At 51.3% G+C, this 23,995-nt stretch overlaps 1 protein-coding gene across 2 annotated transcripts; it reads left to right on the top strand.

The window, feature by feature from the left end:
* Positions 1 to 5,914: 5,914 nt before the first annotated feature.
* Positions 5,915 to 19,963, top strand: LOC132385533 (zinc finger protein 239-like). 2 transcript variants are annotated; one of them, XM_059957663.1, is made up of 3 exons: positions 5,915 to 5,928; positions 16,688 to 16,731; positions 19,073 to 19,963. In XM_059957663.1, exons 2-3 carry the CDS (start codon positions 16,696 to 16,698, stop codon positions 19,958 to 19,960), a joined length of 924 nt encoding a protein of 307 aa, XP_059813646.1. In that variant the 5' UTR covers positions 5,915 to 5,928; positions 16,688 to 16,695; the 3' UTR covers positions 19,961 to 19,963. The 2 variants fall into 2 exon arrangements, with proteins under 2 accessions (XP_059813646.1, XP_059813645.1); XM_059957662.1 differs by lacking the exon at positions 5,915 to 5,928 and having other exon boundaries at positions 10,898 to 16,731.
* The last annotated feature ends 4,032 nt before the right edge of the window (positions 19,964 to 23,995 follow it).

Genomic DNA, 23,995 nt, shown 5'->3' with positions numbered 1-23,995 from the left:
CAAAGCTGGGTGGCAGTGTGAAATGTCAGGAGGATGTTATGAGAATGCAGGGTGACTTGGACAGGTTGGGTGAGTGGGCAAATGCAGTTTAATGTGGATAAATGTGAGGTTATCCACTTTGGTGGCAAGAACAGGAAGGCAGATTACTATCTAAATGGAGTCAAGATAGGAAAAGGGGAAGATCTAGGTGTTCTTGTACATCAGTCAATGAGAGCAAGCATGCAGGTACAGCAGGCAGTGAAGAAAGCTAATGGCATGCTGGCTTTTATAACGAGGAATTGAGTATAGGAGTAAAGAGGTCCTGCAGCTGTACAGGGCCCTGGTAAGACCCCACCTGGAGTATTGTGTGCAGTTTTGGTCTCCAAATTTGAGGAAGGACATTCTTGCTATTGAGGGAGTGCAGCACAGGTTCACAAGGTTAATTCCCAGAATGGTGGGACTGTCATATGTTGAGAGATTGGAGCGACTGGGCTTGTATACACTGGAATTAAGAAGGATGAGAGGATCTGATTGAAACATATAAGATGATTAAGGGATTGGACACGCTGGGGGCAGGAAGCATGTTCCCGCTGATGGGTGAATCCAGAACTAGAGGCCACAGTTTAAGAATAAGGGGTAGGCCAGTTAGAACAGAGATGTGGAAAATCTTTTTCACCCAGAGTGGTGGATATGTGGAATGCTCTGCCCCAGAAGGCAGTGGAGGCCAAGTCTCTGGATGCATTCAAGGGATATGGGGAGAGGGCAGGAACGGGGTACCGATTGTGTATGATCACAGTGAATGGCGGTGCTGGCTAGAAGGGCCAAATGGCCGACCCCTGCACCTACTGTCTGTTGTCTATTCCATTTTCTGTTCCTCAGACTCTGGTAACCACTGTACAATAACCTGCTTCACGTTATGACGTGCTTATGGGCAGAGAAAGTCTGGGTTGATGTAAAGTTGCCCTTTCGGGGGTCAGTTGATGGCATCCAAGTTCACAGCTTCCTCAAAGTGGCCACAGATAGACAGGCAGGGCAGTAAGGAAGGGGTATGGAATGTTTGTCTTTTAGTCCAGGCACTTGAGCTCAAGATTTTAAAAAAACAATATACAGAGATTGTGTATCCATAAAGTGACACTAGGCACAGGAAATGATAAAGGGTTGCAGCTTTAATTAAACTCTGGTCTAGCTGCAATTACCAGAACAGGCAGGAGAGTACTTGGATTTTCAGAAGGCCCTTGACAAGACGCTTCATGAGGCTGCGATAGTCCTAGAAAACCAAGCCCTTCATCCCATCTAGTACGTGCCAATGTGAGCTACACTGTACACATCAGCAGGCACCCAGAACATGACCCTCCATACACCAACTGTACAGACTTCCGGAACATCGAAATTTGTGGCCTGTGCTGACAGCTTGTCACCACCACCCTCTTGAAAGAAGACATTCCACCTTTTAACCCGTGACTTCTAGTTGTCTCATCCAACCTTGGTGGGAAAAGCCTGCTTGCAATTATCCCGTCTATACCCTTCAAAATTCTGTATACTTCTATCAAATCTGTCTTCTATGTTCCTAGGGATTAAGCCCTAACCTATTCAATCTTTCTTTATAACTCAGCTCCTCCAGACCCAGCAACATCCTTGTAAATTTACATCCCTGTACTCTTTCAACCTTATTTACATCTTTCCTGTAAGGTGATCAAAACTGCACACAATACTCCAAATTAGGCCTCACCAATGTCTTAGACAACTTCACATAACACCCCATCTCCTGTACTCAAAAGCTTTGATTTATGAAGGCCAATGTGTCAAAAGCTTTTTTAATCTCCCTATCTACCTGTGCTGGCCCACCACTTTCAATGAATGATGGACGTGTATTCCCAGATCCCTTTGATCTACTGTTTTCAATGTAGGAACTATCCTGGTTTGGTCCTACTGCAGTACAAAACCACACTTGCCTGCATTAAATTCCAGCTGATCCAGATCCCTCTGCAAGCCTTCCTCGCTGTCCACTACACCCACAATCTTGGTGTTATCCGCACGTTTTCTGATCCAGTTAACTACATTAACCCTATTGTTGATAGGGATGACATACCCTGTGGCACTCCACTATTCACAGGCCTCCAGTCAGAGAAGCGACTACCTACAACTCACTGGTTTCTCCCACCTCACCTTGAATACTGAGAGACTGGGCCTTCTTGACCAACCTCCCATGTGGGACCTTGTCAAATGGATTTTAGTCCATGCAGACAACACCCACTGCCTCGCCTTCATCAACATTCCTGGTAACGTCCTCAATAAGATTGGTTAGACATCCACCACACAGGAAGCCATGCTGACTATCCTTTATCAGTCCATGTCTATCCAAATGCTCATATATATCTGGTCCCTTAAAATTCTTTCCAAGAACTTCCTCACAACTAATGTCAGACTCACTTGCCTATAATTTCCCAGAGCCACTTTTCAATGGCAAAACATTGTCTATCCTCCAATCCTCTGGTACCTCACCTGTCACTAAGGAAGATTTAAGGATCTCTGCTCGGGCCCCGGCAATTTCTGCACTTGCCTCCAGTAGGAGCTAAGGGAACACATTATTGGGACCTCAGGACTTTTCCACCCCGATTTGCCTCAGGGTGTAAACACCTCCTCTAATGTGCAGTTGATGCTGATTTGCCTCACTTCTGTTGATTCCGTTTCTGTCTCCCTTGTAAATACAGAGTAATCAACTATTTATGTAATTTCAAAGTAAATTTATGAAAGTTCATATATGTCACCAGAGATTCATTTTCTTGCAGGCATACTCAGTAAATTCATGAATCAATGAAAGGCTCCACCCAATAGAACAAACAAACTGTGCAAGTACTAAAGAATAACAATAATAAATAAGCAATAAATATTGAGAACTCAACACGAAAGGTTGTGGGGACAGTTCAGTGATGGGCAAAGTGAAGGTTGATAATTGTTCCTGAACATGGTAGTGTGGGACCTGGAGATTCCCGTCCCTTCTTCCTGATGGCAGCGGTTGAAAGGGTTGGTGGGGGTCACTGATGATGGACACTGTTTTCCTCTGAGAGTGCTTGGTGTAGAAGGGCCCCGTGGTGCTGTTACCTGTCAGTGGATCATATCCACAACTCTTTTGTAGGGTTTTCTGTTCAATTGCATTGGTGCTTCCATACCAGGCTGTGCTGCAACCAGGCAATCTCCCAGTAGCTCCAAAGATCTCTGCTCAAATCAACCAGTTTTAAATATTAAGAGCAGGTTTACAGTCATACAACTGTACACATACACCTCAAATAAAACCGTGTTTCTCTAGACCAGGGCGCACAACACAGTCCATACAACTCCCATACAACCGTATACATGTACACCTCAAATAAAACAGTGTTTCTCTAGACCAGGGCGCACAACACAGTCCATACAACTCCCATACAACTGTACACATACACCTCAAATAAAACAGTGTTTCTCTAGACCAGGGCGCACAACACAGTCCATACAACTCCCATACAACTGTGCACATGTACACCTCAAATAAAACCGTGTTTCTCTAGACCAGGGCACACAACACAGTCCATACAACTCCCATACAACTGTGCACATGTACACCTCAAATAAAACCGTGTTTCTCTAGACCAGGGCACACAACACAGTCCATACAACTCCCATAAAACTGTACACATACACCTCAAATAAAACCGTGTTTCTCTAGACCAGGGCACACAACACAGTCCATACAACTCCCATACAACTGTACACATACACCTCAAATAAAACAGTGTTTCTCTAGACCAGGGCGCACAACACAGTCCATACAACTCCCATAAAACTGTGCACATGTACACCTCAAATAAAACCGTGTTTCTCTAGACCAGGGTGCACCACAAAGTCCATACAATTCCCATACAACTGTACACATGTACACCGTCAAATAAAACAATATTTCTCTAGACCAGAGTGCACATCACAGTCCATACAACTCCCATACAACGGTACCTGTCAAATAAAACAATGTTTCTCTAGACCAGAGCGTACATCACAGTCCATACAACTCCCATACAACCATAGACATGTACACCGCCAAACGAAAGAAAAGTTCCATTGGACCAGGGTGCACAACATTGTACAGATATCTCCCATACATACAACCGTACACATGTACACCGTGAAATAAAATATTGTGCCTGCAGATCAGGGTGTACAACACACCATGTACACCACCAAATGAAGCAAAATCACTCTGGACCAGGGAGCACAACAGAGTACAATTGTAAAAAGGTACACCACCGTCTCCCTCCCTTCTCTCCCGTCTCTCAATGTCCTCCCATGACCCACCTCTCCCAGCCCCATTGCAACTCCTGGTCCCCTCCTATTTACCCTGTATTCCTCCCCATTCTCAAACCCAGCTCCCTTGTCTCGCTCCCCACTCCTGTCTCTCTCCCATCTCCCCTGTCTATCTCTCCACTTCACTCTCCCCTCTCCCCCTCCCACCTGTCTCCCTCACATCAGCATCTGCCTTAAATACACCCAACAACCTGTGCTCCACAGCTGCCTGTGGTAACAAATCCCAGAGATTCACCTCCCTCTGACTAAAGAAATTTCTCTGCATCTCTGCTTTGAAAGGGCACTCCTCATATCTGAGGCTGTGCCCTCTTGTCCTCGACTGCCCCACCATTGGAAACATCCTTACCATTCCTACTCTCTCTAGGCCTTTCAACATTCCATCCTTCTAAATTCCAGCGAGTACAGACCCTCATACGGTAACCCTCTCATTTCTGCTGTATGATAACAATAAGAGTTTTACCGGATTTATGTCCAGAGGAAAGGGAGAGAGAATGGACCTTTAGTCTGGCTGGGAATTTTGAAGAAAGGGCCCCACACCTTTTGGAACCTCACGGTAAACTTTGTTTCCATGTCCAACCAAGAACCTATTAATCTGTGCCTTAAGAACACCCAACAACCTGGCCTCCCCAGCTGCATTTGCCAACAAATTCACCACCCTCTGGCAACAGAAATTCCTCCACATCTGTTTTGAAAGGGCACCACTGTATCCTGAGGCTGTGCCCTCTTTTCCTAGGCTCTCCCACCATGGGGAACAGCCTTCCCACATCCACTCTTGTCTAGGCCTTTCAACATTCAAAAGACTTCAGCTGGGTATGTTTAAGGCAGAGATTGGTAGGTTCCTGATCAAGATATGAAAAGTTATAGGAGATTGCACCTGAGAGGGAGAATGGACCACCCATGGCAAAATGGCAGGGCAGACTTGATGGGTCAATTGGCTTCCTTCTCCATATCGTCTGATAATGTCATGAGTTTCAAGATAATAATGGAGAAAGATAGGACTTGTCCTCAATCAAGAAAAGCTCAGTTTTGGTGGTATCTGGCTAGTGTGAATTGCAACAGGATATTTCCACCATAATTTGCCTCGAGAGAGCAAGCAGTGCTGACCAGTCTCACTTCCATAAACTCTGTGTCCCTCACTCGAGTACATATAGAGGCAAACTTTTAAACCAGATCTCTCTTTCAGTTCCATGACGACTCAGAGGATCAATTTTGTCCCTTGAAATCCTTTTGATTTTAATATACTGGGAGAAGCTCTCCCCCCCCCCCCTCACTTCTCTCTTAGTCTCTATCTCATTCTTTCTCCTCCACCCTCTCTATTTTCCTTCATCACTCTCCCCTCCAACCACTCCCTTCTCTTTCTCCCCCTCACACCCCACCCTCTTTCTCCCCTCCCTCCAACTGTCTCTCTCACCCCTCTTTGACCACTCCCTCTATTTCTCTCCTCTCCGTCTCTCCCCCTCCTTCTACTTTCTCTCTTTTACCCCATCCTCTAATTCACCCCTCCCTTTCCCTCCCCCACTCTCTCCCCCTTTTCCTTCTCCCTTCCCACAATGCCTCGCTCCGCGCCTGCGCACGCACCTGGAGAGGCGGAGATGCCGCGACCGGTGGACGGAGGTCGGTCAGGGAGGGAGGGATGAGGGTCTGTGAGGGAGGAATGAGGGTCTGTGAGGGAGGAATGAGGGTCTGTGAGGGAGGAAAGAGGGTCTGTGAGGGAGTGATGTGGGTCTGTGAGGGAGGAATGAGGGTCTGTGAGGGAGGAAAGAGGGTCTGTGAGGGAGGAATGAGGGTCTGTGAGGGAGGAATGAGGGTCTGTGAGGGAGGAATGAGGGTCTGTGAGGGAGGAATGAGGGTCTGTGAGGGAGGAATGAGGGTCTGTGAGGGAGGGATGAGGGTCTGTGAGGGAGGAAAGAGGGTCTGTGAGGGAGTGATGTGGGTCTGTGAGGGAGGAATGAGGGTCTGTGAGGGAGGAATGAGGGTCTGTGAGGGAGGGATGAGGGTCTGTGAGGGAGGAAAGAGGGTCTGTGAGGGAGTGATGTGGGTCTGTGAGGGAGGAATGAGGGTCTGTGAGGGAGTGATGTGGGTCTGTGAGGGAGGAATGAGGGTCTGTGAGGGAGGGATGAGGGTCTGTGAGGGAGTGATGAGGGTCTGTGAGGGAGTGATGAGGGTCTGTGAGGGAGTGATGAGGGTCTGTGAGGGAGTGATGAGGGTCTGTGAGGGAGGAATGAGGGTCTGTGAGGGAGGGATGAGGGTCTGTGAGGGAGGAATGAGGGTCTGTGAGGGAGGAAAGAGGGTCTGTGAGGGAGTGATGTGGGTCTGTGAGGGAGGAATGAGGGTCTGTGAGGGAGGAATGAGGGTCTGTGAGGGAGGAAAGAGGGTCTGTGAGGGAGTGATGTGGGTCTGTGAGGGAGGAATGAGGGTCTGTGAGGGAGGAATGAGGGTCTGTGAGGGAGGAATGAGGGTCTGTGAGGGAGGGATGAGGGTCTGTGAGGGAGGAAAGAGGGTCTGTGAGGGAGTGATGTGGGTCTGTGAGGGAGGAATGAGGGTCTGTGAGGGAGGAATGAGGGTCTGTGAGGGAGGGATGAGGGTCTGTGAGGGAGGAAAGAGGGTCTGTGAGGGAGTGATGTGGGTCTGTGAGGGAGGAATGAGGGTCTGTGAGGGAGTGATGTGGGTCTGTGAGGGAGGAATGAGGGTCTGTGAGGGAGGGATGAGGGTCTGTGAGGGAGTGATGAGGGTCTGTGAGGGAGTGATGAGGGTCTGTGAGGGAGTGATGAGGGTCTGTGAGGGAGTGATGAGGGTCTGTGAGGGAGTGATGAGGGTCTGTGAGGGAGGAATGAGGGTCTGTGAGGGAGGGATGAGGGTCTGTGAGGGAGGAATGAGGGTCTGTGAGGGAGGAAAGAGGGTCTGTGAGGGAGTGATGTGGGTCTGTGAGGGAGGAATGAGGGTCTGTGAGGGAGGAATGAGGGTCTGTGAGGGAGGAAAGAGGGTCTGTGAGGGAGTGATGTGGGTCTGTGAGGGAGGAATGAGGGTCTGTGAGGGAGGAATGAGGGTCTGTGAGGGTTGGTGGTAGGTAGCGGCGATAGGGAAAGATGTCTGGGGAGAGGAATGGAGGAGTGAGGGTCTGTGAGGGATGGTGGTAAGTAGGGGCGATAGAGAAAGATGTCTGGGGAGAGGGAGGGAGGAGTGAGGGTTTGTGAGGGATGGGGAGGTGGTAAGTAGGGGCGATAGGGAAAAATGTCTGTGGAGAGGGTGGGAGGGAATGAGGGTCTGTGAGGAATGGTTAGGTGTTGGGTTGGTGATGGGGGATGACGAAGGGACTGAAGAGAGGTGGATGGAGGAGGAGAGGGAGGGGATAATGAGATTCCGGAGGGTGGGGAGGCACGGGTGCAGGAGGGGGGCATAGGTGTCAGGAGGCAGGCAGGAGAGGTGGTGAATGCACAGGCTCCATGGGGGGAGGGAGAGGATGGGGAGAGGGCATGCGAGAGGGTTACCAGGGAAGAGGAGGAGGGTGTAATGGGGAGGGGTGGGTAGGGTCTGGGTGGGCGAAGTGGAAGGAAAAGAAGTCAGTTCAAGGAGGAGCGAGGGGTGGGAAATAGGCAGAGGGAGAGTGGGAGGACAGGAGTGAGAGGTATAGTATGTGTGAGAGGAGGGAATTTTGAGTTAGAGGGTGAGTTTGTCCATGGAAGTATAAGGGGAAGGAGAGAGGTTAGAGAAGGGAGGGAGGGGGCTATGGGAGTGAGGAGAGGTTTATCCAGGGGAAGGAGAGAGGGAGCAGGGAGGGGAGGTGCAGTGCAGAGTCTAAGGGGAAGGGATATTGGACCCTGGGTCCACAGGGTTTCTTCCTGGGAGGGTGATGGGGGGAGGTTGAGGGGATGTTGAAGTCAATAGGACGGGAGAGTGAGGGATTTGAAGGGACAAGGTGGAGTGAGGAAGATGGAGTGATGAGGAAGGGGTTTGGGGAAGATAGAAAGAAAGGAGAAGAGTGGGAGTTGGGTTTGGTGGAGAGGGAAATGATCTGTGTATGAGAGAGCAAACACGAGGAAATCTGCAGATGCTGGAAATTCAAACAACACACACAAAATGCTGGTGGAACACAGCAGGCCAGGCAGCATCTATAGGGAGAAGCAATGTCGACGTTTCGGGCCAAGACCCTTCGTCAGGACAGACAACACACACAAAACGCTGGTGGAGCACAGCAGGCCAGGCAGCATCTATAGGGAGAAGCAATGTCGACGTTTCGGGCCAAGACCCTTCGTCAGGACAGACAACACACACAAAACGCTGGTGGAGCACAGCAGGCCAGGCAGCATCTATAGGGAGAAGCAATGTCGACGTTTCGGGCCAAGACCCTTCGTCAGGACAGACAACACACACAAAATGCTGGTGGAACACAGCAGGCCAGGCAGCGTCTATAGGGAGAAGCACTGTCGACGTTTCGGGCCAAGACCCTTCGTCAGGACAGACAACACACACAAAATGCTGGTGGAACACAGCAGGCCAGGCAGCATCTATAGGGAGAAGCAATGTCGACGTTTCGGGCCAAGACCCTTCGTCAGGACAGACAACACACACAAAATGCTGGTGGAACACAGCAGGCCAGGCAGCATCTATAGGGAGAAGCACTGTCGACGTTTCGGGCCAAGACCCTTCGTCAGGACAGACAACACACACAAAATGCTGGTGGAACACAGCAGGCCAGGCAGCATCTATAGGGAGAAGCACTGTCGACATTTCGGTGGTGAGGGAGGAAGTGTAAGGGCAGGTATAGCACTTGTTCCGTTTGCAAGGATAAGTGCCATCCGCCCACCACCCCACTCGGGATAGGGTCCCCCTTGTCCTCACCTACCACCCCACCAGCCTCCAAGTCCAACGTATAATTCTCCATAACTTATGCCACCTCCAACGGGATCCCACTACCAAGCACATTTTTCCCTCCCCCCCCCCTTTTTGCTTTCCACAGGGATCGCTCCCTATGCGACTCCCTTGTCCACTCGTCCCCCCCCCCCATCCCTTCCCACCGATCTCCCTCCTGGCACTTATCCTTGTAAATGGAACAAGTGCTACACCTGCCCTTATACTTCCTCCCTCACCACCATTTAGGGCCCCAGACAGTCCTTCCAGGTGAGGCGACACTTCACCTGTGAGTCGGCTGGTGTGGTATACTGTGTCCGGTGCTCCCGGTGTGGCCTTTTATATATTGGTGAGACCCGATGCAGACTGGAAGACCATTTCGCTGAACCCCTACGCTTGGTCCGCCAGAGAAAGCAGGATCTCCTAGTGGCCACACATTTTAATTCCATGTCCTATTCCCATTCTGATATGTCTATCCATGGCCTCCTCTACTGTCAAAATGAATCCAAACTCAGGTTGGAGGAACAACACCTTATATACCGGCTGGGTAGCCTCCAACCTGATGGCTTGAACGTTGACTTCTCTAACTTCCGTTAATGCCCCTCCTCCCCTTCTTACCCCATTCCTGACATATTTAGTTGTTTGCATGTTCTCCATCTCCCTCTGGTCTTTCCCCTCCCCCCCCTTCTTTCTCCATGGGCCTCCTGTCCCATGATCCTTTCCCTTCTCCAGCTCTGTATCACTTTCGCCAATCACCTTTCCAGCTCTTAGCTTCATCCCACCCCCTCCAGTCTTCTATCATTTTGCATTTCCCCCTCCCCCCACTACTTTCAAATCTCTTACTATCTTTCCTTTCAGTTAGTCCTGACGAAGGGTCTCAGCCCGAAACGTCGACAGTGCTTCTCCTTATAGATGCTGCCTGGCCTGCTGTGTTCCACCAGCATTTTGTGTGTGTTGTCTGTCCTGATGAAGGGTCTCGGCCCGAAACGTCGACAGTGCTTCTCCCTATAGATGCTGCCTGGTCTGCTGTGTTCCACCAGCGTTTTGTGTGTGTTGTCTGTCCTGACGAAGGGTCTCGGCCCGAAACGTCGACATTGCTTCTCCCTATAGATGCTGCCTGGCCAGCTGTGTTCCACCAGCGTTTTGTGTTTGTTGTTGTGTATGAGAGAGGCATTTTAGTTTTCATTTCTTTAGTGATACAGCATGTAGTCGGCCCGTCCATATCTTCGAGCTGCACCACCCCATTACCCCAATCAGCCCTGACCTAATCACGGGACAATTTACAATGACCAGTTAACCTATCTGCCACGTCTTTGGACTGTGGGAGGAAACCGGAGCACTGGGACCTTGGAATGATGTTGGAATTGAACTACAAACTCGAAAGCTGCGCTACCGTGGTTTGGTGAGAGTGGGGGGGTGAATGGTGGTCCAGATGAGGGCAAGTTTAGTAAGATGGAAGCAGAGAGGCATGTTGGAGTTGGGGGGTAGCAGGATGTGGGGAGTGAGGGGGATGATATCTGGGTGGGGCAACTGAGATGAGAGAGGTGTATTAGCAGGTAAGTATCAGGAGATGGGTCCTGAGGGAGAGTGTGGGGGAAGCAAGGGGATTGGGAGTAGTTTTGTTAAGGGAAGGAAGGGGATGTCGAGATGGTCCTAGATTCCCCCACTATAGAAAACATTTCTTCTTGTCTAGGCCTTTAAATATTTGATAGGTTTCAATGAGATCCCCCCCCCCCCAATCTTCTAAACTCCAGCATCACATCCTTGCTTTTGTATTCTAGTTCCCTTTTAGAATTTGATTCCTGTTAAGAATTTGATTCCTGTTAAGAAAATACTCTATACTTCTATTCCTTCTACCAAAGTTCATGACCATAAGTTTCCCAACACTGTATTCCATCTGCCACGTCTTTGCCCATTCTCCCAATCTAAGTTCCTCGGCAGAGCTGTTCATATCATCCACAAACTTAGCTACAGCACCATACGTTCTGTCATGCACATTGAGAAAAGAAGTGGTCGCAACTCAGACTCCCAAGGAACACCAGAGCACCACTTGTCACTGGCAGCCCCTTTATTCCCTGTCTTTGTCTCCCGCCAATCAGCCATTCTTCTGTCCATGCTGGTCTCTTTCCTGTAATAACCGTCCGCTCTTAACTTGCTGCACAGCCTCGTGTGCCACACCTTGTCAGAGGTCTTCTGAAGATCGAAGTACACAATATTCACTGATTCTCCTTTGTCTATCCTGCCTTATATTTCCTCAATTTCCCCTTGAGGGAACCATGCTGACTTTGGCCTATTCTATCATGTGTCTCCAAGCACCCCAGAACCACATTCTTGACATTCATCCCCAACATCTTCCCAACCACAGACTGGCCTGTAATTTCTTGTCTTTTGCCTCCCTCTTTTCTTAAAGAGTGAAGTGACACATTGATCCTTGAATCTAATGATCCTTGAAGGATCTTTACTAATGCCTCCACAATCTCTTCAGCTACCTGTTTCAGAAGTTCGTCTCGTCCAGTTGCTTATCTACCTTTCATCAGACCTGGGAAATGAATGTGCAAGGGTATACATGCTATCGTAGGGACAGAAATGTGGGTAGGGGGCCCTGTTGGTGAGGAATGAGATTCAGTCCTTTGCAAGGGGGGACATAGGATCAGGAGAAGTAGAGTCTGTGTGGATAGAACTGAGGAACAGTAAGGGCAAAAGGACCCAAATGGGTGTTGTCAACAGGCTCCAAACAGTAGCATGGATATTGGGTGCAAGTTGAATAGGGAGTTAACATTGACATGTGACAAAGGTAATGTCGCAGTAGTTATGGGGGATTTCAACATGCAGGTGAACTGGGAGAATCAGGTTGGTGCTGGACCTCAGGATAGGGAGTTTGTAGAGTGCCTACGGGATGCAATCTTGGAACAGCTTGTACGAGAGCCAACCAGGGACAAGGCTATTCTGGATTTAGTGTTATGTAATGAACAGGATTTGATAAGCGATCTTGAAGTAAAGGAGCCATTAGGAGGTAGTGATCACAACATGATAAGTTTTTATCTGCAATTTGAGAAGGATAAGGGCAGATCGGAGGTGTCAGTGTTGCAGTTGAACAAAGGAGACTATGGATCCATGAGGGAGGAGCTGGCCAAAGTTAACTGGACAGATATCCTAGCAGAAAAGACAGTGGAACAGCAATGGCAGGTATTCTTGGGAATAATGCACAAGGTGCAAAATCAGTTCATTCCCCGGAGAAGGAAGGATTCAAAAGGGGGAAAGGGGCCACAGTGGTTGACAAAGGAAGTCAGAGATTGCATAGCATTAAAAAAAAGGAAGTATGACAGAGCTAAGGTGAGTGGGAGGACAGATGATTGGGAAATTTTTAAGGAACAACAGAACTTAACTAAAAAGGCAATACGGGGAGAAAAAATGAGGTACGAACGCAAGCTAGCCAGGAATATAAAGGAGGATAGCAAAAGCTTTTTTAGGTATGTGAAGAGAAAGAAGATAGAACAATGTTGGGCCCTTGAAGAATGAATTGGGTGAAATTGTTATGGCAGAAGAATTTAATAAGTACTTTAGATCTGTCTTCACTAAGGAAGACACAAGCAATCTCCCAGATGTATGGATGGGCCAAGGAGACAGGGTAACAGAGGAAATTAAACAGATTGACATTAGGAAGGAAACGGTGATGAGTAGACTGATGGGACTGAAGGCTGACAAATCCCCAGGTCCAGATGGTCTGCATCTTCAGGTACTAAAGGAGGTGGCCCTGGAAATTGCGGATGCATTGGCAATCATTTTCCAATGTTCCTTAGATTCAGGATCAGTTCCTGAGGATTGGAGAATGGCTAATGTTATCCCACTTTTTAAGAAAGGAGGGAGGGAGAAAACAGAGAACTATCGACCCGTCAGCCTGACATCGGTGGTGGGGAAGATGCTAGAGTCCATTATTAAAGATGAAATAGTGGCATTTCTAGATAGCAGTGATAGGATTGGGCCGAGCCAGCATAGATTTACCAAGGGTAAATCATACTTGACTAATCTATTGGAGTTTTTCGAGGATGTAACCAGGAAGTTAGACAAGGGAGATCCAGTGGATTTAGTGTACCTCGATTTTTAGAAGGCATTTGATAAGGTCCCATATAGGAGATTGGTGGGTAAAATCAGAGTTCATGGCATTGGGGGGAAGATATTGACATGTATAGAAAACTGGTTGGTAGATAGAAAGCAAAGGGAATTTCTCGGAATGGCAGGTGGTGACTAGTGGGTTGCCACAGGGCTTGGTATTGGGACCACAGCTCTTTACGATTTACATCAATGATTTAGATGAAGGCATTGAGAATAACATCAGCAAGTTTTCTGATGATAGTAAGCTGGGTGGCAGTGTGACGTGATGAGGATGTGAGGAGAATTCAAGGTGACTTGGATAGGCTGGGTGAGTGGGCAGATACTTGGCAGATGAAGTTTAATGTGAATAAGTGTGAGATTATCCACTTTGGGAGTAAGAACAGGAAGGCAGATTATTATCTGAGCGGTGTAGAGTTAGGTAAGGGAGAAATACAAAGAGATCTAGGAGTCCTTGTTCATCGGTCACTGAAAGTGAATGAGCAAGTGCAGCAGGCAGTGAAGAAGGCTAATGGAATGTTGGCCTTTATTACAAAGGGAATTGAGTACAAGAGCAAGGAAATCCTCTTGCATTTGTACAGGGCCCTGGTGAGACCACACCTGGAGTATTGTGTACAGTTTTGGTCTCCAGGTTTAAGGAAGGACATCCTGGCTATAGAGGAAGTGCAGCGTAGATTCACGAGGTTAATTCCTGGGTTGTCTGGACTGTCTTATGCAGCGATGTTAGAGAGACTGGGCTTGTACACGCTGGAAATAAGGAGATTGAGAGGGGATCTGATTGAAACATGTAAGATTATTAAGGGATTGGACAAGATAGAGGCAGGAAATATATTCCAGATGCTGGGAGAGTCCAGTACCAGAGGGCATGGTTTGAGAATAAGGGGTAGGTCATTTAGGACAGAGTTAAGGAAAAACTTCTTCTCCCAGAGAATTGTGGGGGTCTGGAATGCACTGCACTGTCTGGAAGCCAATTCTCTGGATGCTTTCAAGAAGGAGCTAGATAGGTATCTTATGGATAGGGGAATCAAGGGATATGGGGACAAGGCAGGAACCGGGTATTGATAGTAGATGATCAGCCATGATCTCAGAATGGCGGTGCAGGCTCGAAGGGCAGAATGGTCTACTTCTGCACCTATTGTCTATTGTCTATCTTGTCAATTACCTTCTCCGTAGTAATAACTCACTTCGGCCCCCAGACTTCCTTGAATTTCTGAAATACTGCTGGTGTTTTCTACAGCAAAGACTGATGCAAAATATTTATTCAGTGTCATTTCTTTAATATTTATTCATTTCCTTACCCCACATTTCTACCTCTCCAGTGTTACTTTCCAGCGGTCCAATATCAACTCTTGCCTCTCTTTCACTCTTTATATATTTGAAAAAAATATTATTATTTTGCCTATAAAAAGGATTCCACCCCCCTGCCCGGAAGTTTTCATATTTTATTGTTTTACAACATTGAATCACAGTTGATTTAGAAATATAGAAATGTAGAAAACCTACAGCACAATACAGGCCCTTCCCTTTGGCCCACAAAGCTGTGCCGAACATGTCCTTACCGTAGAACTACCTAGGCTTTACCCTTAGCCCTCTATTTTTCTAAGCTCCATGTAGCCATCCAGGAGTCTCTTAAAAGACACTATCGTTTCCCCTTACACCACCGCTACCCATTCCACGCACTCACCGCTCTCTTTGTAAAAAACTTACCCCTGACATCTCCTCTGTACCTACTCCCCAGCACCTTAAACCTGTGTCCTCTCGTGTTAGCCATTTCAATCCTGACTATCCACACGATTTGATTTGGATTTTTTGACACTAAACAGGAAATAGACTCCTTTGTGTCAAAGCAAAATCAGATCTCTACAAAGTGATCTAAATTAATTACAAATATATAACCACAAATTAATTGATTTCACAAGTTTTCACCGTTCCCCTTTAATATGACACACCAAATCATCACTGGAGTAGCCAATTGGTTTTAGAAGTCACATGATTAGGTAAATAGAGATGACCGTGTGCAGTTTAACTGACTGATAAAAATCCACCTGTACCCCTCGGTTCCTCTTATCCCCAGGGTCCCTGTTGTTCACTGTGAAAGTCCAACCCTGGTTTGTCTTCCCGAAACACAACCCCTCACTCTGATAGGAATTAAACTGCATTTGCCATTCACTGGCCCACTGCCACAGCTGATTGAGATACCCCTGAAAGTGCTGTTACACACCTTCACTATCACTGTTACATTGAGACAGTATGAAGGGAAAATGGAGCACAGTTACAGAGCAAGTACTGAGCAGCAGCCAATAAGCTGCAAAGACTGTGACGAGGTAGATTCTGAGGCCATGCGTCCATCTATCGTTCAATAATCTGATATTATCGGGGCAGAATCTCCTTGAATCTGCTAAAAAGTGCTTTCAAGCTTTTGTATTTCCTGCCTGATGGGAGAGGGGAGAAGTCTGGGGTTAGGGGGCATCTATTACTATGCTGGCTGTTTTAGCCTGTTGGGGCGTTTAGCTTCTGCCTGATGGGAGAGTGAGGGTGTCCAGGGGGTGGTAGGAGGACTTTGATCAGCTTGTTTCCTTTTCAATCTGCGTACTTTCTTGACCTCTATCCGTCTATCTCTCTCCTCCCTCTTCTTTTCTCATCTCTGTCATGACACCCATCTCTCTCTCTCTTTGTCTCACTCTGTTTACTTTCTCCCTTTCCGCCTCTTTAACCCACACTCCCCCTCCATCACCTTTCATTCCTCCTCCCCATCTCTTTCCTTCCCCTCCACCTCTGTCTCCCACTCCTTCCATCCCTCCCCCCTTCCTCCCCATCTCTAAACCTCTCTCTCCAACCCCCTCCCTCTCCACACTGCTTTCCCTCCCTCTTTCCCTCCACACTCTTCCCTTCCCACTCCCCTCCCCTATTCCCCCACCCCCTTTTCCCTCTTAACCCCTTCCCCTCCCACCCTCTCTCCCCCCCCCTCTCTCCTCACCCCATCTCGGTATGTCTCTCTTTCCCATCTCTGTCTGTCTCTGTTTCTCTCTATCCCTTGTCTCTGTCGATCTCCCTCTCCTCTCCCCTCTTACCCCCTCTTCCCCCTCTCTTCTCACCCCATCTGGGTACGTCTCTGTTTCTCTCTATCCCTTGTCTCTGTCGATCTCCCTCTCCTCTCCCCTCTTCCCCACCTCCCCCCTTCCCCCCTCTTCCCCCCCTCTTCCCCTCGGTATGTCTCTCTTTCCCATCTCGGTATGTCTCTGTTTCTCTCTATCCCTTGTCTCTGTCGATCTCCCTCTCCTCTCCCCTCTTACCCCCTCTTCCCCCTCTCTCCTCACCCCATCTCGGTATGTCTCTCTTTCCCATCTCGGTATGTCTCTGTTTCTCTCTATCCCTTGTCTCTGTCGATCTCCCTCTCTCATCTCTCTCACTCTAGACTCCCAGATGGAGACATGTGGCGATGATTCAGCGGACAATTTGGTGAGTGGATCCTTATGGGGATAGTCCTCCCACCCCCTTCAGCCCAGCACTCCTGTGGGTTCAGCTCACGTTCCCCGAGCCTGTGGCCACTTTTACCCCCCATCTCTGCTATTCCCTCGAGATGGGCTGCGTTGTTCCTTTGACTGCCGTGTGTGTGTGCACGCGTTTCTAGGTGTGTGGGTTTCTGCGTGGGTGGGTGCGTGCGCGTTTCTGGGCGGGTGCGTGTGTGTGTCCGCGCGCATTTCTGGGTGAGTGTGCGTTTCTGGGTGGGTGTGTGCCTGGGCGGGTGTGTGTGTTTCTGGGTGTGTGTGTTTCTGGGCGGGTGTGTGTGTTTCTGGGTGGGTGTGTGCCTGGGCGGGTGTGTGTGTTTCTGGGTGGGTGTGTGCCTGGGCGGGTGTGTGTGTTTCTGGGTGGGTGTGTGCCTGGGCGGGTGTGTGTGTTTCTGGGTGGGTGTGTGCCTGGGCGGGTTTGTGTGTTTCTGGGTGGGTGTGTGCCTGGGCGGGTGTGTGTGTTTCTGGGTGGGTGTGTGCCTGGGCGGGTGTGTGTGTTTCTGGGTGGGTGTGTGCCTGGGCGGGTTTGTGTGTTTCTGGGTGGGTGTGTGCCTGGGCGGGTGTGTGTGTTTCTGGGTGGGTGTGTGCCTGGGCGGGTGTGTGTGTTTCTGGGTGGGTGTGTGCCTGGGCGGGTGTGTGTGTTTCTGGGTGGGTGTGTGCCTGGGCGGGTGTGTGTGTTTCTGGGTGGGTGTGTGCCTGGGCGGGTTTGTGTGTTTCTGGGTGGGTGTGTGCCTGGGCGGGTGTGTGTGTTTCTGGGTGGGTGTGTTTCTGGGCGGGTTTGTGTGTTTCTGGGCGGGTGTGTGTGTTTCTGGGTGGGTGTGTGTGTTTCTGGGTGGGTGTGTGCCTGGGCGGGTGTGTGTGTTTCTGGGTGGGTGTGTGCCTGGGCGGGTGTGTGTGTTTCTGGGTGGGTGTGTGCCTGGGCGGGTGTGTGTGTTTCTGGGTGGGTGTGTGCCTGGGCGGGTGTGTGTGTTTCTGGGTGGGTGTGTGCCTGGGCGGGTTTGTGTGTTTCTGGGTGGGTGTGTGCCTGGGCGGGTGTGTGTGTTTCTGGGTGGGTGTGTGCCTGGGCGGGTTTGTGTGTTTCTGGGTGGGTGTGTGCCTGGGCGGGTGTGTGTGTTTCTGGGTGGGAGTGTGCCTGGGCGGGTGTGTGTGTTTCTGGGTGGGTGTGTGCCTGGGCGGGTGTGTGTGTTTCTGGGCGGGTGTGTGTGTTTCTGGGCGGGTGTGTGTGTTTCTGGGCGGGTGTGTGTGTTTCTGGGTGGGTGTGTTTCTGGGCGGGTGTGTGTGTTTCTGGGTGGGTGTGTGCCTGGGCGGGTGTGTGTGTTTCTGGGTGGGTGTGTGCCTGGGCGGGTGTGTGTGTTTCTGGGTGGGTGTGTGCCTGGGCGGGTGTGTGTGTTTCTGGGTGGGTGTGTGCCTGGGCGGGTTTGTGTGTTTCTGGGTGGGTGTGTGCCTGGGCGGGTGTGTGTGTTTCTGGGTGGGTGTGTGCCTGGGCGGGTGTGTGTGTTTCTGGGTGGGTGTGTGCCTGGGCGGGTTTGTGTGTTTCTGGGTGGGTGTGTGCCTGGGCGGGTGTGTGTGTTTCTGGGTGGGTGTGTGCCTGGGCGGGTTTGTGTGTTTCTGGGTGGGTGTGTGCCTGGGCGGGTGTGTGTGTTTCTGGGTGGGTGTGTGCCTGGGCGGGTTTGTGTGTTTCTGGGCGGGTGTGTGTGTTTCTGGGCGGGTGTGTGTGTGCCTGGGCGGGTGTGTGTGTGCCTGGGCGGGTGTGTGTGTTTCTGGGCGGGTGTGTGTGTGCCTGGGCGGGTGTGTGTGTTTCTGGGCGTGTGTGTGCCTGGGCGGGTGTGTGTGTTTCTGGGTGGCGAGTGTGTGCGTGTACATTTCTGGGTGTGTGTTTCTGGGTGGGAGAATGGGCTCCCGGAGAGGGAGTCACCGGATTTTCAGATTGCTGAGGATTCACGGAAGAGCTGATGTGTCTCTCTGGGCTGGTACAGAGGGAGCAACTGGGAGATGGGAAACTGAGGGTGGGGATGCTTGAACTAGCTTTGCTCTTCCGAGTGGTTGAGGTGACAGTTCTTAGGGAATGTGGGTGCAGGGAGAATGGCGGGAGGGGGTGATGATGGAAAATGATATGGCTGGGAGGTGAGACAGAGAAAAAGAGGAGGGTGAGAAAGTGTGAAGATGGAGGAGTGGGGAGAGAGAGAGGGGGTGGGGAGCGAGAGAGGGGGTGGGGAGCGAGAGGGAGTGAGAGCAGATGTTCCTGTGCCTTCAGTCTCTCCCCCTCTCCCTCTGCCTCTCCTCCCCCTCAGGAGGACTCTTCAGCGGAGGAGGAGTCATCGTCTGACCTCCTGATCGAGTGGCCCCCACTGGAGGAGGGGGGAGGGAGGGGGCCCAGTGAGAGGCCCCTCTCGTCCTCAGCACCCGCTGCCCGCCGGACCTACATCTGTCCCGAATGCGGCCGCCCTTTCACCAAGTACTCCAACTTCAAGCAGCACCTGCGGGTGCACTCCGGGGAGAAGCCATTCGCCTGCGGGGGCTGCGGCAAGGCGTTTAACCTGCGCTCGAACCTCCACCGGCACCAGCGTACCCACACCGGCGAGCGGCCCTATCCCTGCCCGCAGTGTGGCCGTGCCTTTGGAGAGAGCTCCAGCCTGCGCCGGCACCAGCGTACCCACACCGGCGAGCGGCCGCACGCTTGCTCATTGTGCAGCCGCCGCTTCGGACAGCCCTCGGTGCTCCGAGCCCATTTGCGGGCTCACACGGGTGAGAGACCACACACCTGCCCGGTCTGCGGCCGGCGCTTCGGACAGCCCTCGGCTCTGCGGGCACACCAGCGGGCACATACTGGCGAGCGTCCGTTCTCCTGTCCTGAGTGTGGCCGCCCCTTCCGCCACGCCTCCAGCCTGGCGCAGCACAGGCGGGCCCACGCCGGACTGCGGCCCCACCGCTGCATTGACTGTGGCCGGGCCTTCGGCAAGTCATCCACGCTCGCCCAGCACCGGGCCGCGCACGCCGGACTGCGGCCCCACGCCTGCCCCGAGTGCGGCCGCTGCTTCGGGCGGCCTTCTGCCCTGGCCCGCCACCAACGGCTCCACGCCTGGCAGGGAGAGAGGGCCTGCGGGGACTGTGGACAGCGCTTTGCTGACCCTGAGGGACTCCACAGCCACCGATGCTCTCCGGCCAGGGGCGATGTATGAGCTACAGCGGTGCCTAGAAGGTTGGGGAAGGGTGGTGTCCATCTTTGGTGTTTCCTTTCAATTTATGTCACGAGGGGTTGGCGCCTCTCTCAGCTTCCCTGGGCGGGGTTAGCCATGACACAGCATCTGTCAAATCACCCTTTCCTTCTCCCTCAATCTTCTAGTACCACCCTCTTTCATTTCTCTTCCCTGTCTCATGCACACGCTGTCTCCGTCAATCACTCCCCCCTCCCCCAGAGGACATTTCAATATCTCCATTTAACGACTTAACCTTTCCTTCAACCCTCCACGATCCCATCCTGTGAAGCAGCTTGCAACCCCTACCGATATCGGAATGGGAGAGTGCATTGCTGCTCGGCTTCACTTACCGAGGGAGTATCACACACTGCCAGCTGCAAAGAGGGAGATGTCTATTCTGCAGGGATGGATCGCTGCCCATCCCTCTCATATCCCCAATGCCAATACACCGTGTGCCCAGACTATAATGCACGCTGCAGTCTCCCCATGTGCCGAGACAATAATTCACCCTGCAGTGTACCCGTGTGCTGAGACTACAATACACCCTGCAGTCTCTGTGTGCCCCGACAATAATGCACTGTGCAGTCTCCCCGTGTGCCCAAACGATAATATACCCTGCAGTCTCCTCGTGTCAGATGATAATACACCCTGCAATCTCCCCGTATGCCCAGACTATAATACAACTTGCAGTCTCCCCGTGTGCCCAGACAATGATGCACCCTGCAGTCTCCCAGTGTGCCCAGACGAGAATACACCCAGCAGTCTCCCCTTGTCTCCAGACTATAACGCAACCTGCGGTCTCCCCGTATGCCCAGACTATAATGCACCCTGCCGTCTCCCCGTGTGCCCAGACGATAATGCACCCTGCAGTCTCCCCGTTAGCTCAGACGGTAATGAACCCTGCAGTCTCCCCGTGTGCCCAGACGATAATGCACCCTGCAGTCTCCCCGTTAGCTCAGACGGTAATGAACCCTGCAGTCTCCGCGTGTGCCCAGACGATAATGCATCCTGCAGTCTCCCCATGTGCCCTGACGATAATACACCCTACAGACTCCCCGTGTGCTCCGAATATAAAGCACCCTGCAGTCTCCCCTTGTGCCAATGATTATACACAATACAGTCTCCCCGTGTGTCCAGACGATAATGCACCCTGCAGTCTCCCCGTTAGCCCAGACGATAATGAACCCTGCAGTCTCCCCGTTAGCCCAAACTGTAATGCACCCTGCAGTCTCCCCGTGTACCCAGACTCTCTGCACCCTGCAGTCTCCCCGTGTGCTCAGTTTCTTTGCATCCTGCAGTCTCCCTGTGTACCCAGACACTCTGCACCCTGCAGTCTCCCCGTGTACCCAGACTCCCTGCATCTTGCAGTCTCCCCATGTGCCCAGAATATAATGCACACTGCAGTGTCCCCGTGTGCCCAGATGATATTGCATCCTGCAGTCTCTCTGTGCCCAGATGATAATGCATGCTGCAGTCTCCCCGTGTGCCCAGATAATAATGCATCCTGCAGTCTCCCTGTGTGTCCTGTTTCTTTGCACCCTGCAGTGTCCCCGTGTGCCCAGACGATAATGCATGCTGCAGTCTCCCAGTGTGCCCAGATGATATTGCATCCTGCAGACTCTCTGTGTGCCCAGATGATAATGCATGCTGCAGTCTCCCTGTGTACCCAGACTCTCTGCACTCTGCAGTCTCCCCGTGTGCTCAGTTTCTTTGCATCCTGCAGTCTCCCTGTGCACCCAGACTACCATGCACCCTGCAGTCTCCCCGTGTGCCCAGATGATAATGCACCCTGCAGTGTCCCCTTGTGCCCAGTCTCTTTCCATCCTGTGGTCTACCCTTGTACCCAGTCTCTACGCACTCTGCAGTCTCCCTGCGTGCCCAGACTATAATGCACCCTGCAGTCTCCTCGTGTGACCAGACAGTAATGCTCCCTACAGTCTCCCCATGAGCCCTGCCTCTCTGCATCCTGCAGTCTCCCCATGTGCCCTGTCTCTTTGCACCCTGTAGTCTCCCCGTGTGCCCAGACAATAATGTATGCTGCAGTCTCCCCATGTGCCCTGCCTCTCTGCACCTTGCAGTCTCCCCGTGTGCCCAGACGATAATGTATGCTGCAGTCTCCCCGTGTGCCCAGTTTTTTTGCATCCTGCAGTCTCCCCGTGTGCCCAGACGATAATAGACAATAGACAATAGGTGCAGAAGTAGACCATTCGGCCCCTCGAGTCTGCACCGCCATTCTGTGAACATGGCTGATCATCTACTATCAATACCCAGTCCCTGCCTTGTCCCCATATCCCTTGATTCCCCTATCCATCAGATATCTATCTAGCTGCTTCTTGAAAGCATCCAGAGAATTGGCCTCCACCGTCTTCCGAGGCAGTGCATTCCACACCTGCACAACTCTCTGGGAGAAGAAGCTCGTCCTCAACTCTGTTTTAAATAACTGACCTCTTATTCTCAATCCATGCCCTCTGATACTGGTCTCTCCCAACATCTGGAACATATTTCCTGCCTCAATCCTATCAAATCCTTTAATTATCTTAAACGTTTCAATCAGATCCCCTCTCAATCTCCTCAATTCCAGTGTGTACAAGCCTAATCTCTCCAATCTCTCTGCGTAAGACAGCCCTGCCATCCCAGGAATCAACCTAGTGAATCTACGCTGCACTTCCTCAATTGCCAGAATGTCCTTCCTTAAACCTGGAGACCAAAACTGTACACAATATTCCAGGTGTGGTCTCACCAGGGCCCTGTACAAATGCAAAAGGACATCCTTGCTCTTGTACTCAATTCCCCTTGTAACAAAGGCCAACATTCCATTTGCCCTCTTCACTGCCTGTTGCACTTGCTCATTCACCTTCATTGACTGATGAACTAGGACTCCTAGGTCTCTTTGCATTTCTCCCTTACCTAACTCTACACCGTTCAGACGATAATGCACCCTGCAGTGTCCCTTTGTGCCCAGTCTCTTTGCATCCTGTAGTCTCCCCGTGTGCCCAGACTATAATGCACCCTGCAGTCTCCCCTTGTGACCAGTCTCTTTGCACCCTGCAGTTTCCCCGAGTACCCAGACTATAATGCACCCTGCAGTCTCCCCATATGCTCAGACTATAATGCACCCTGCAGTATCCCCGTTTAAACAGACTATAATGCACCCTGCAGTCTCCCCGACTGCCCAGACGATAATGCACCCTGAGTCTCCCCGTGTGCCCAGACAATAATGTATGCTGCAGTCTCCCCTTGTGCCCAGTCTCTTTGCATCCTGTGGTCTCCCCTTGTACCCTGTCTCTACGCACTCTGCAGTCTCCCTGTGTCTCTGCACCCTGCAGTCTCCCTGTGTGCCCAGACGATAATGCACACAGCAGTCTCCCTGTGTGCCCAGACTACCATGCACCCTGCAGTCTCCCCATGTGCCCTGTCTCTTAGCACTCTGCAGTCTCCCCGTGTACCCAGACTCTCTGCACCCTGCAGTCCCCTTGTACCCAGTCTCTACGCACTCTGCAGTCTCCCTGTGTCTCTGCACCCTGCAGTCTCCCTGTGTGCCCAGACGATAATGCACACAGCAGTCTCCCTGTGTGCCCAGACTACCATGCACCCTGCAGTCTCCCCATGTGCCCTGTCTCTTAGCACTCTGCAGTCTCCCCGTGTACCCAGTCTCTGTGCACCTTGCAGTCTCCCCGTGTGCCCAGACGATAATGCATCCTGCAGACTCCCCATGTGCCCTGTCTCTTAGCACTCTGCAGTCTCCCCGTGTACCCAGTCTCTGTGCACCTTGCAGTCTCCCCGTGTGCCCAGACGATAATGCATCCTGCAGTCTCCCCATGTGCCCTGTCTCTTAGCACTCTGCAGTCTCCCCGTGTACCCAGACAATAATGTATGCTGCAGTCTCCCCGTGTGACCAGACTCTCTGCACCCTGCAGTCCCCTTGTGCCCAGTCTCTTTGCATCCTGTAGTCTCCCCTTGTACCCAGTCTCTACACACCCTGCAGTCTCCCCGACTGCCCAGACTATAATGCACCCT

The sequence above is a fragment of the Hypanus sabinus genome, assembly GCF_030144855.1.
Source record: "Hypanus sabinus isolate sHypSab1 chromosome 24 unlocalized genomic scaffold, sHypSab1.hap1 SUPER_24_unloc_7, whole genome shotgun sequence".
Taxonomy (NCBI): Eukaryota; Metazoa; Chordata; class Chondrichthyes; order Myliobatiformes; family Dasyatidae; genus Hypanus; species Hypanus sabinus.
Note: the sequence above shows the minus strand (reverse complement) of the source record. Positions and strands in the feature narration are given on the sequence as shown.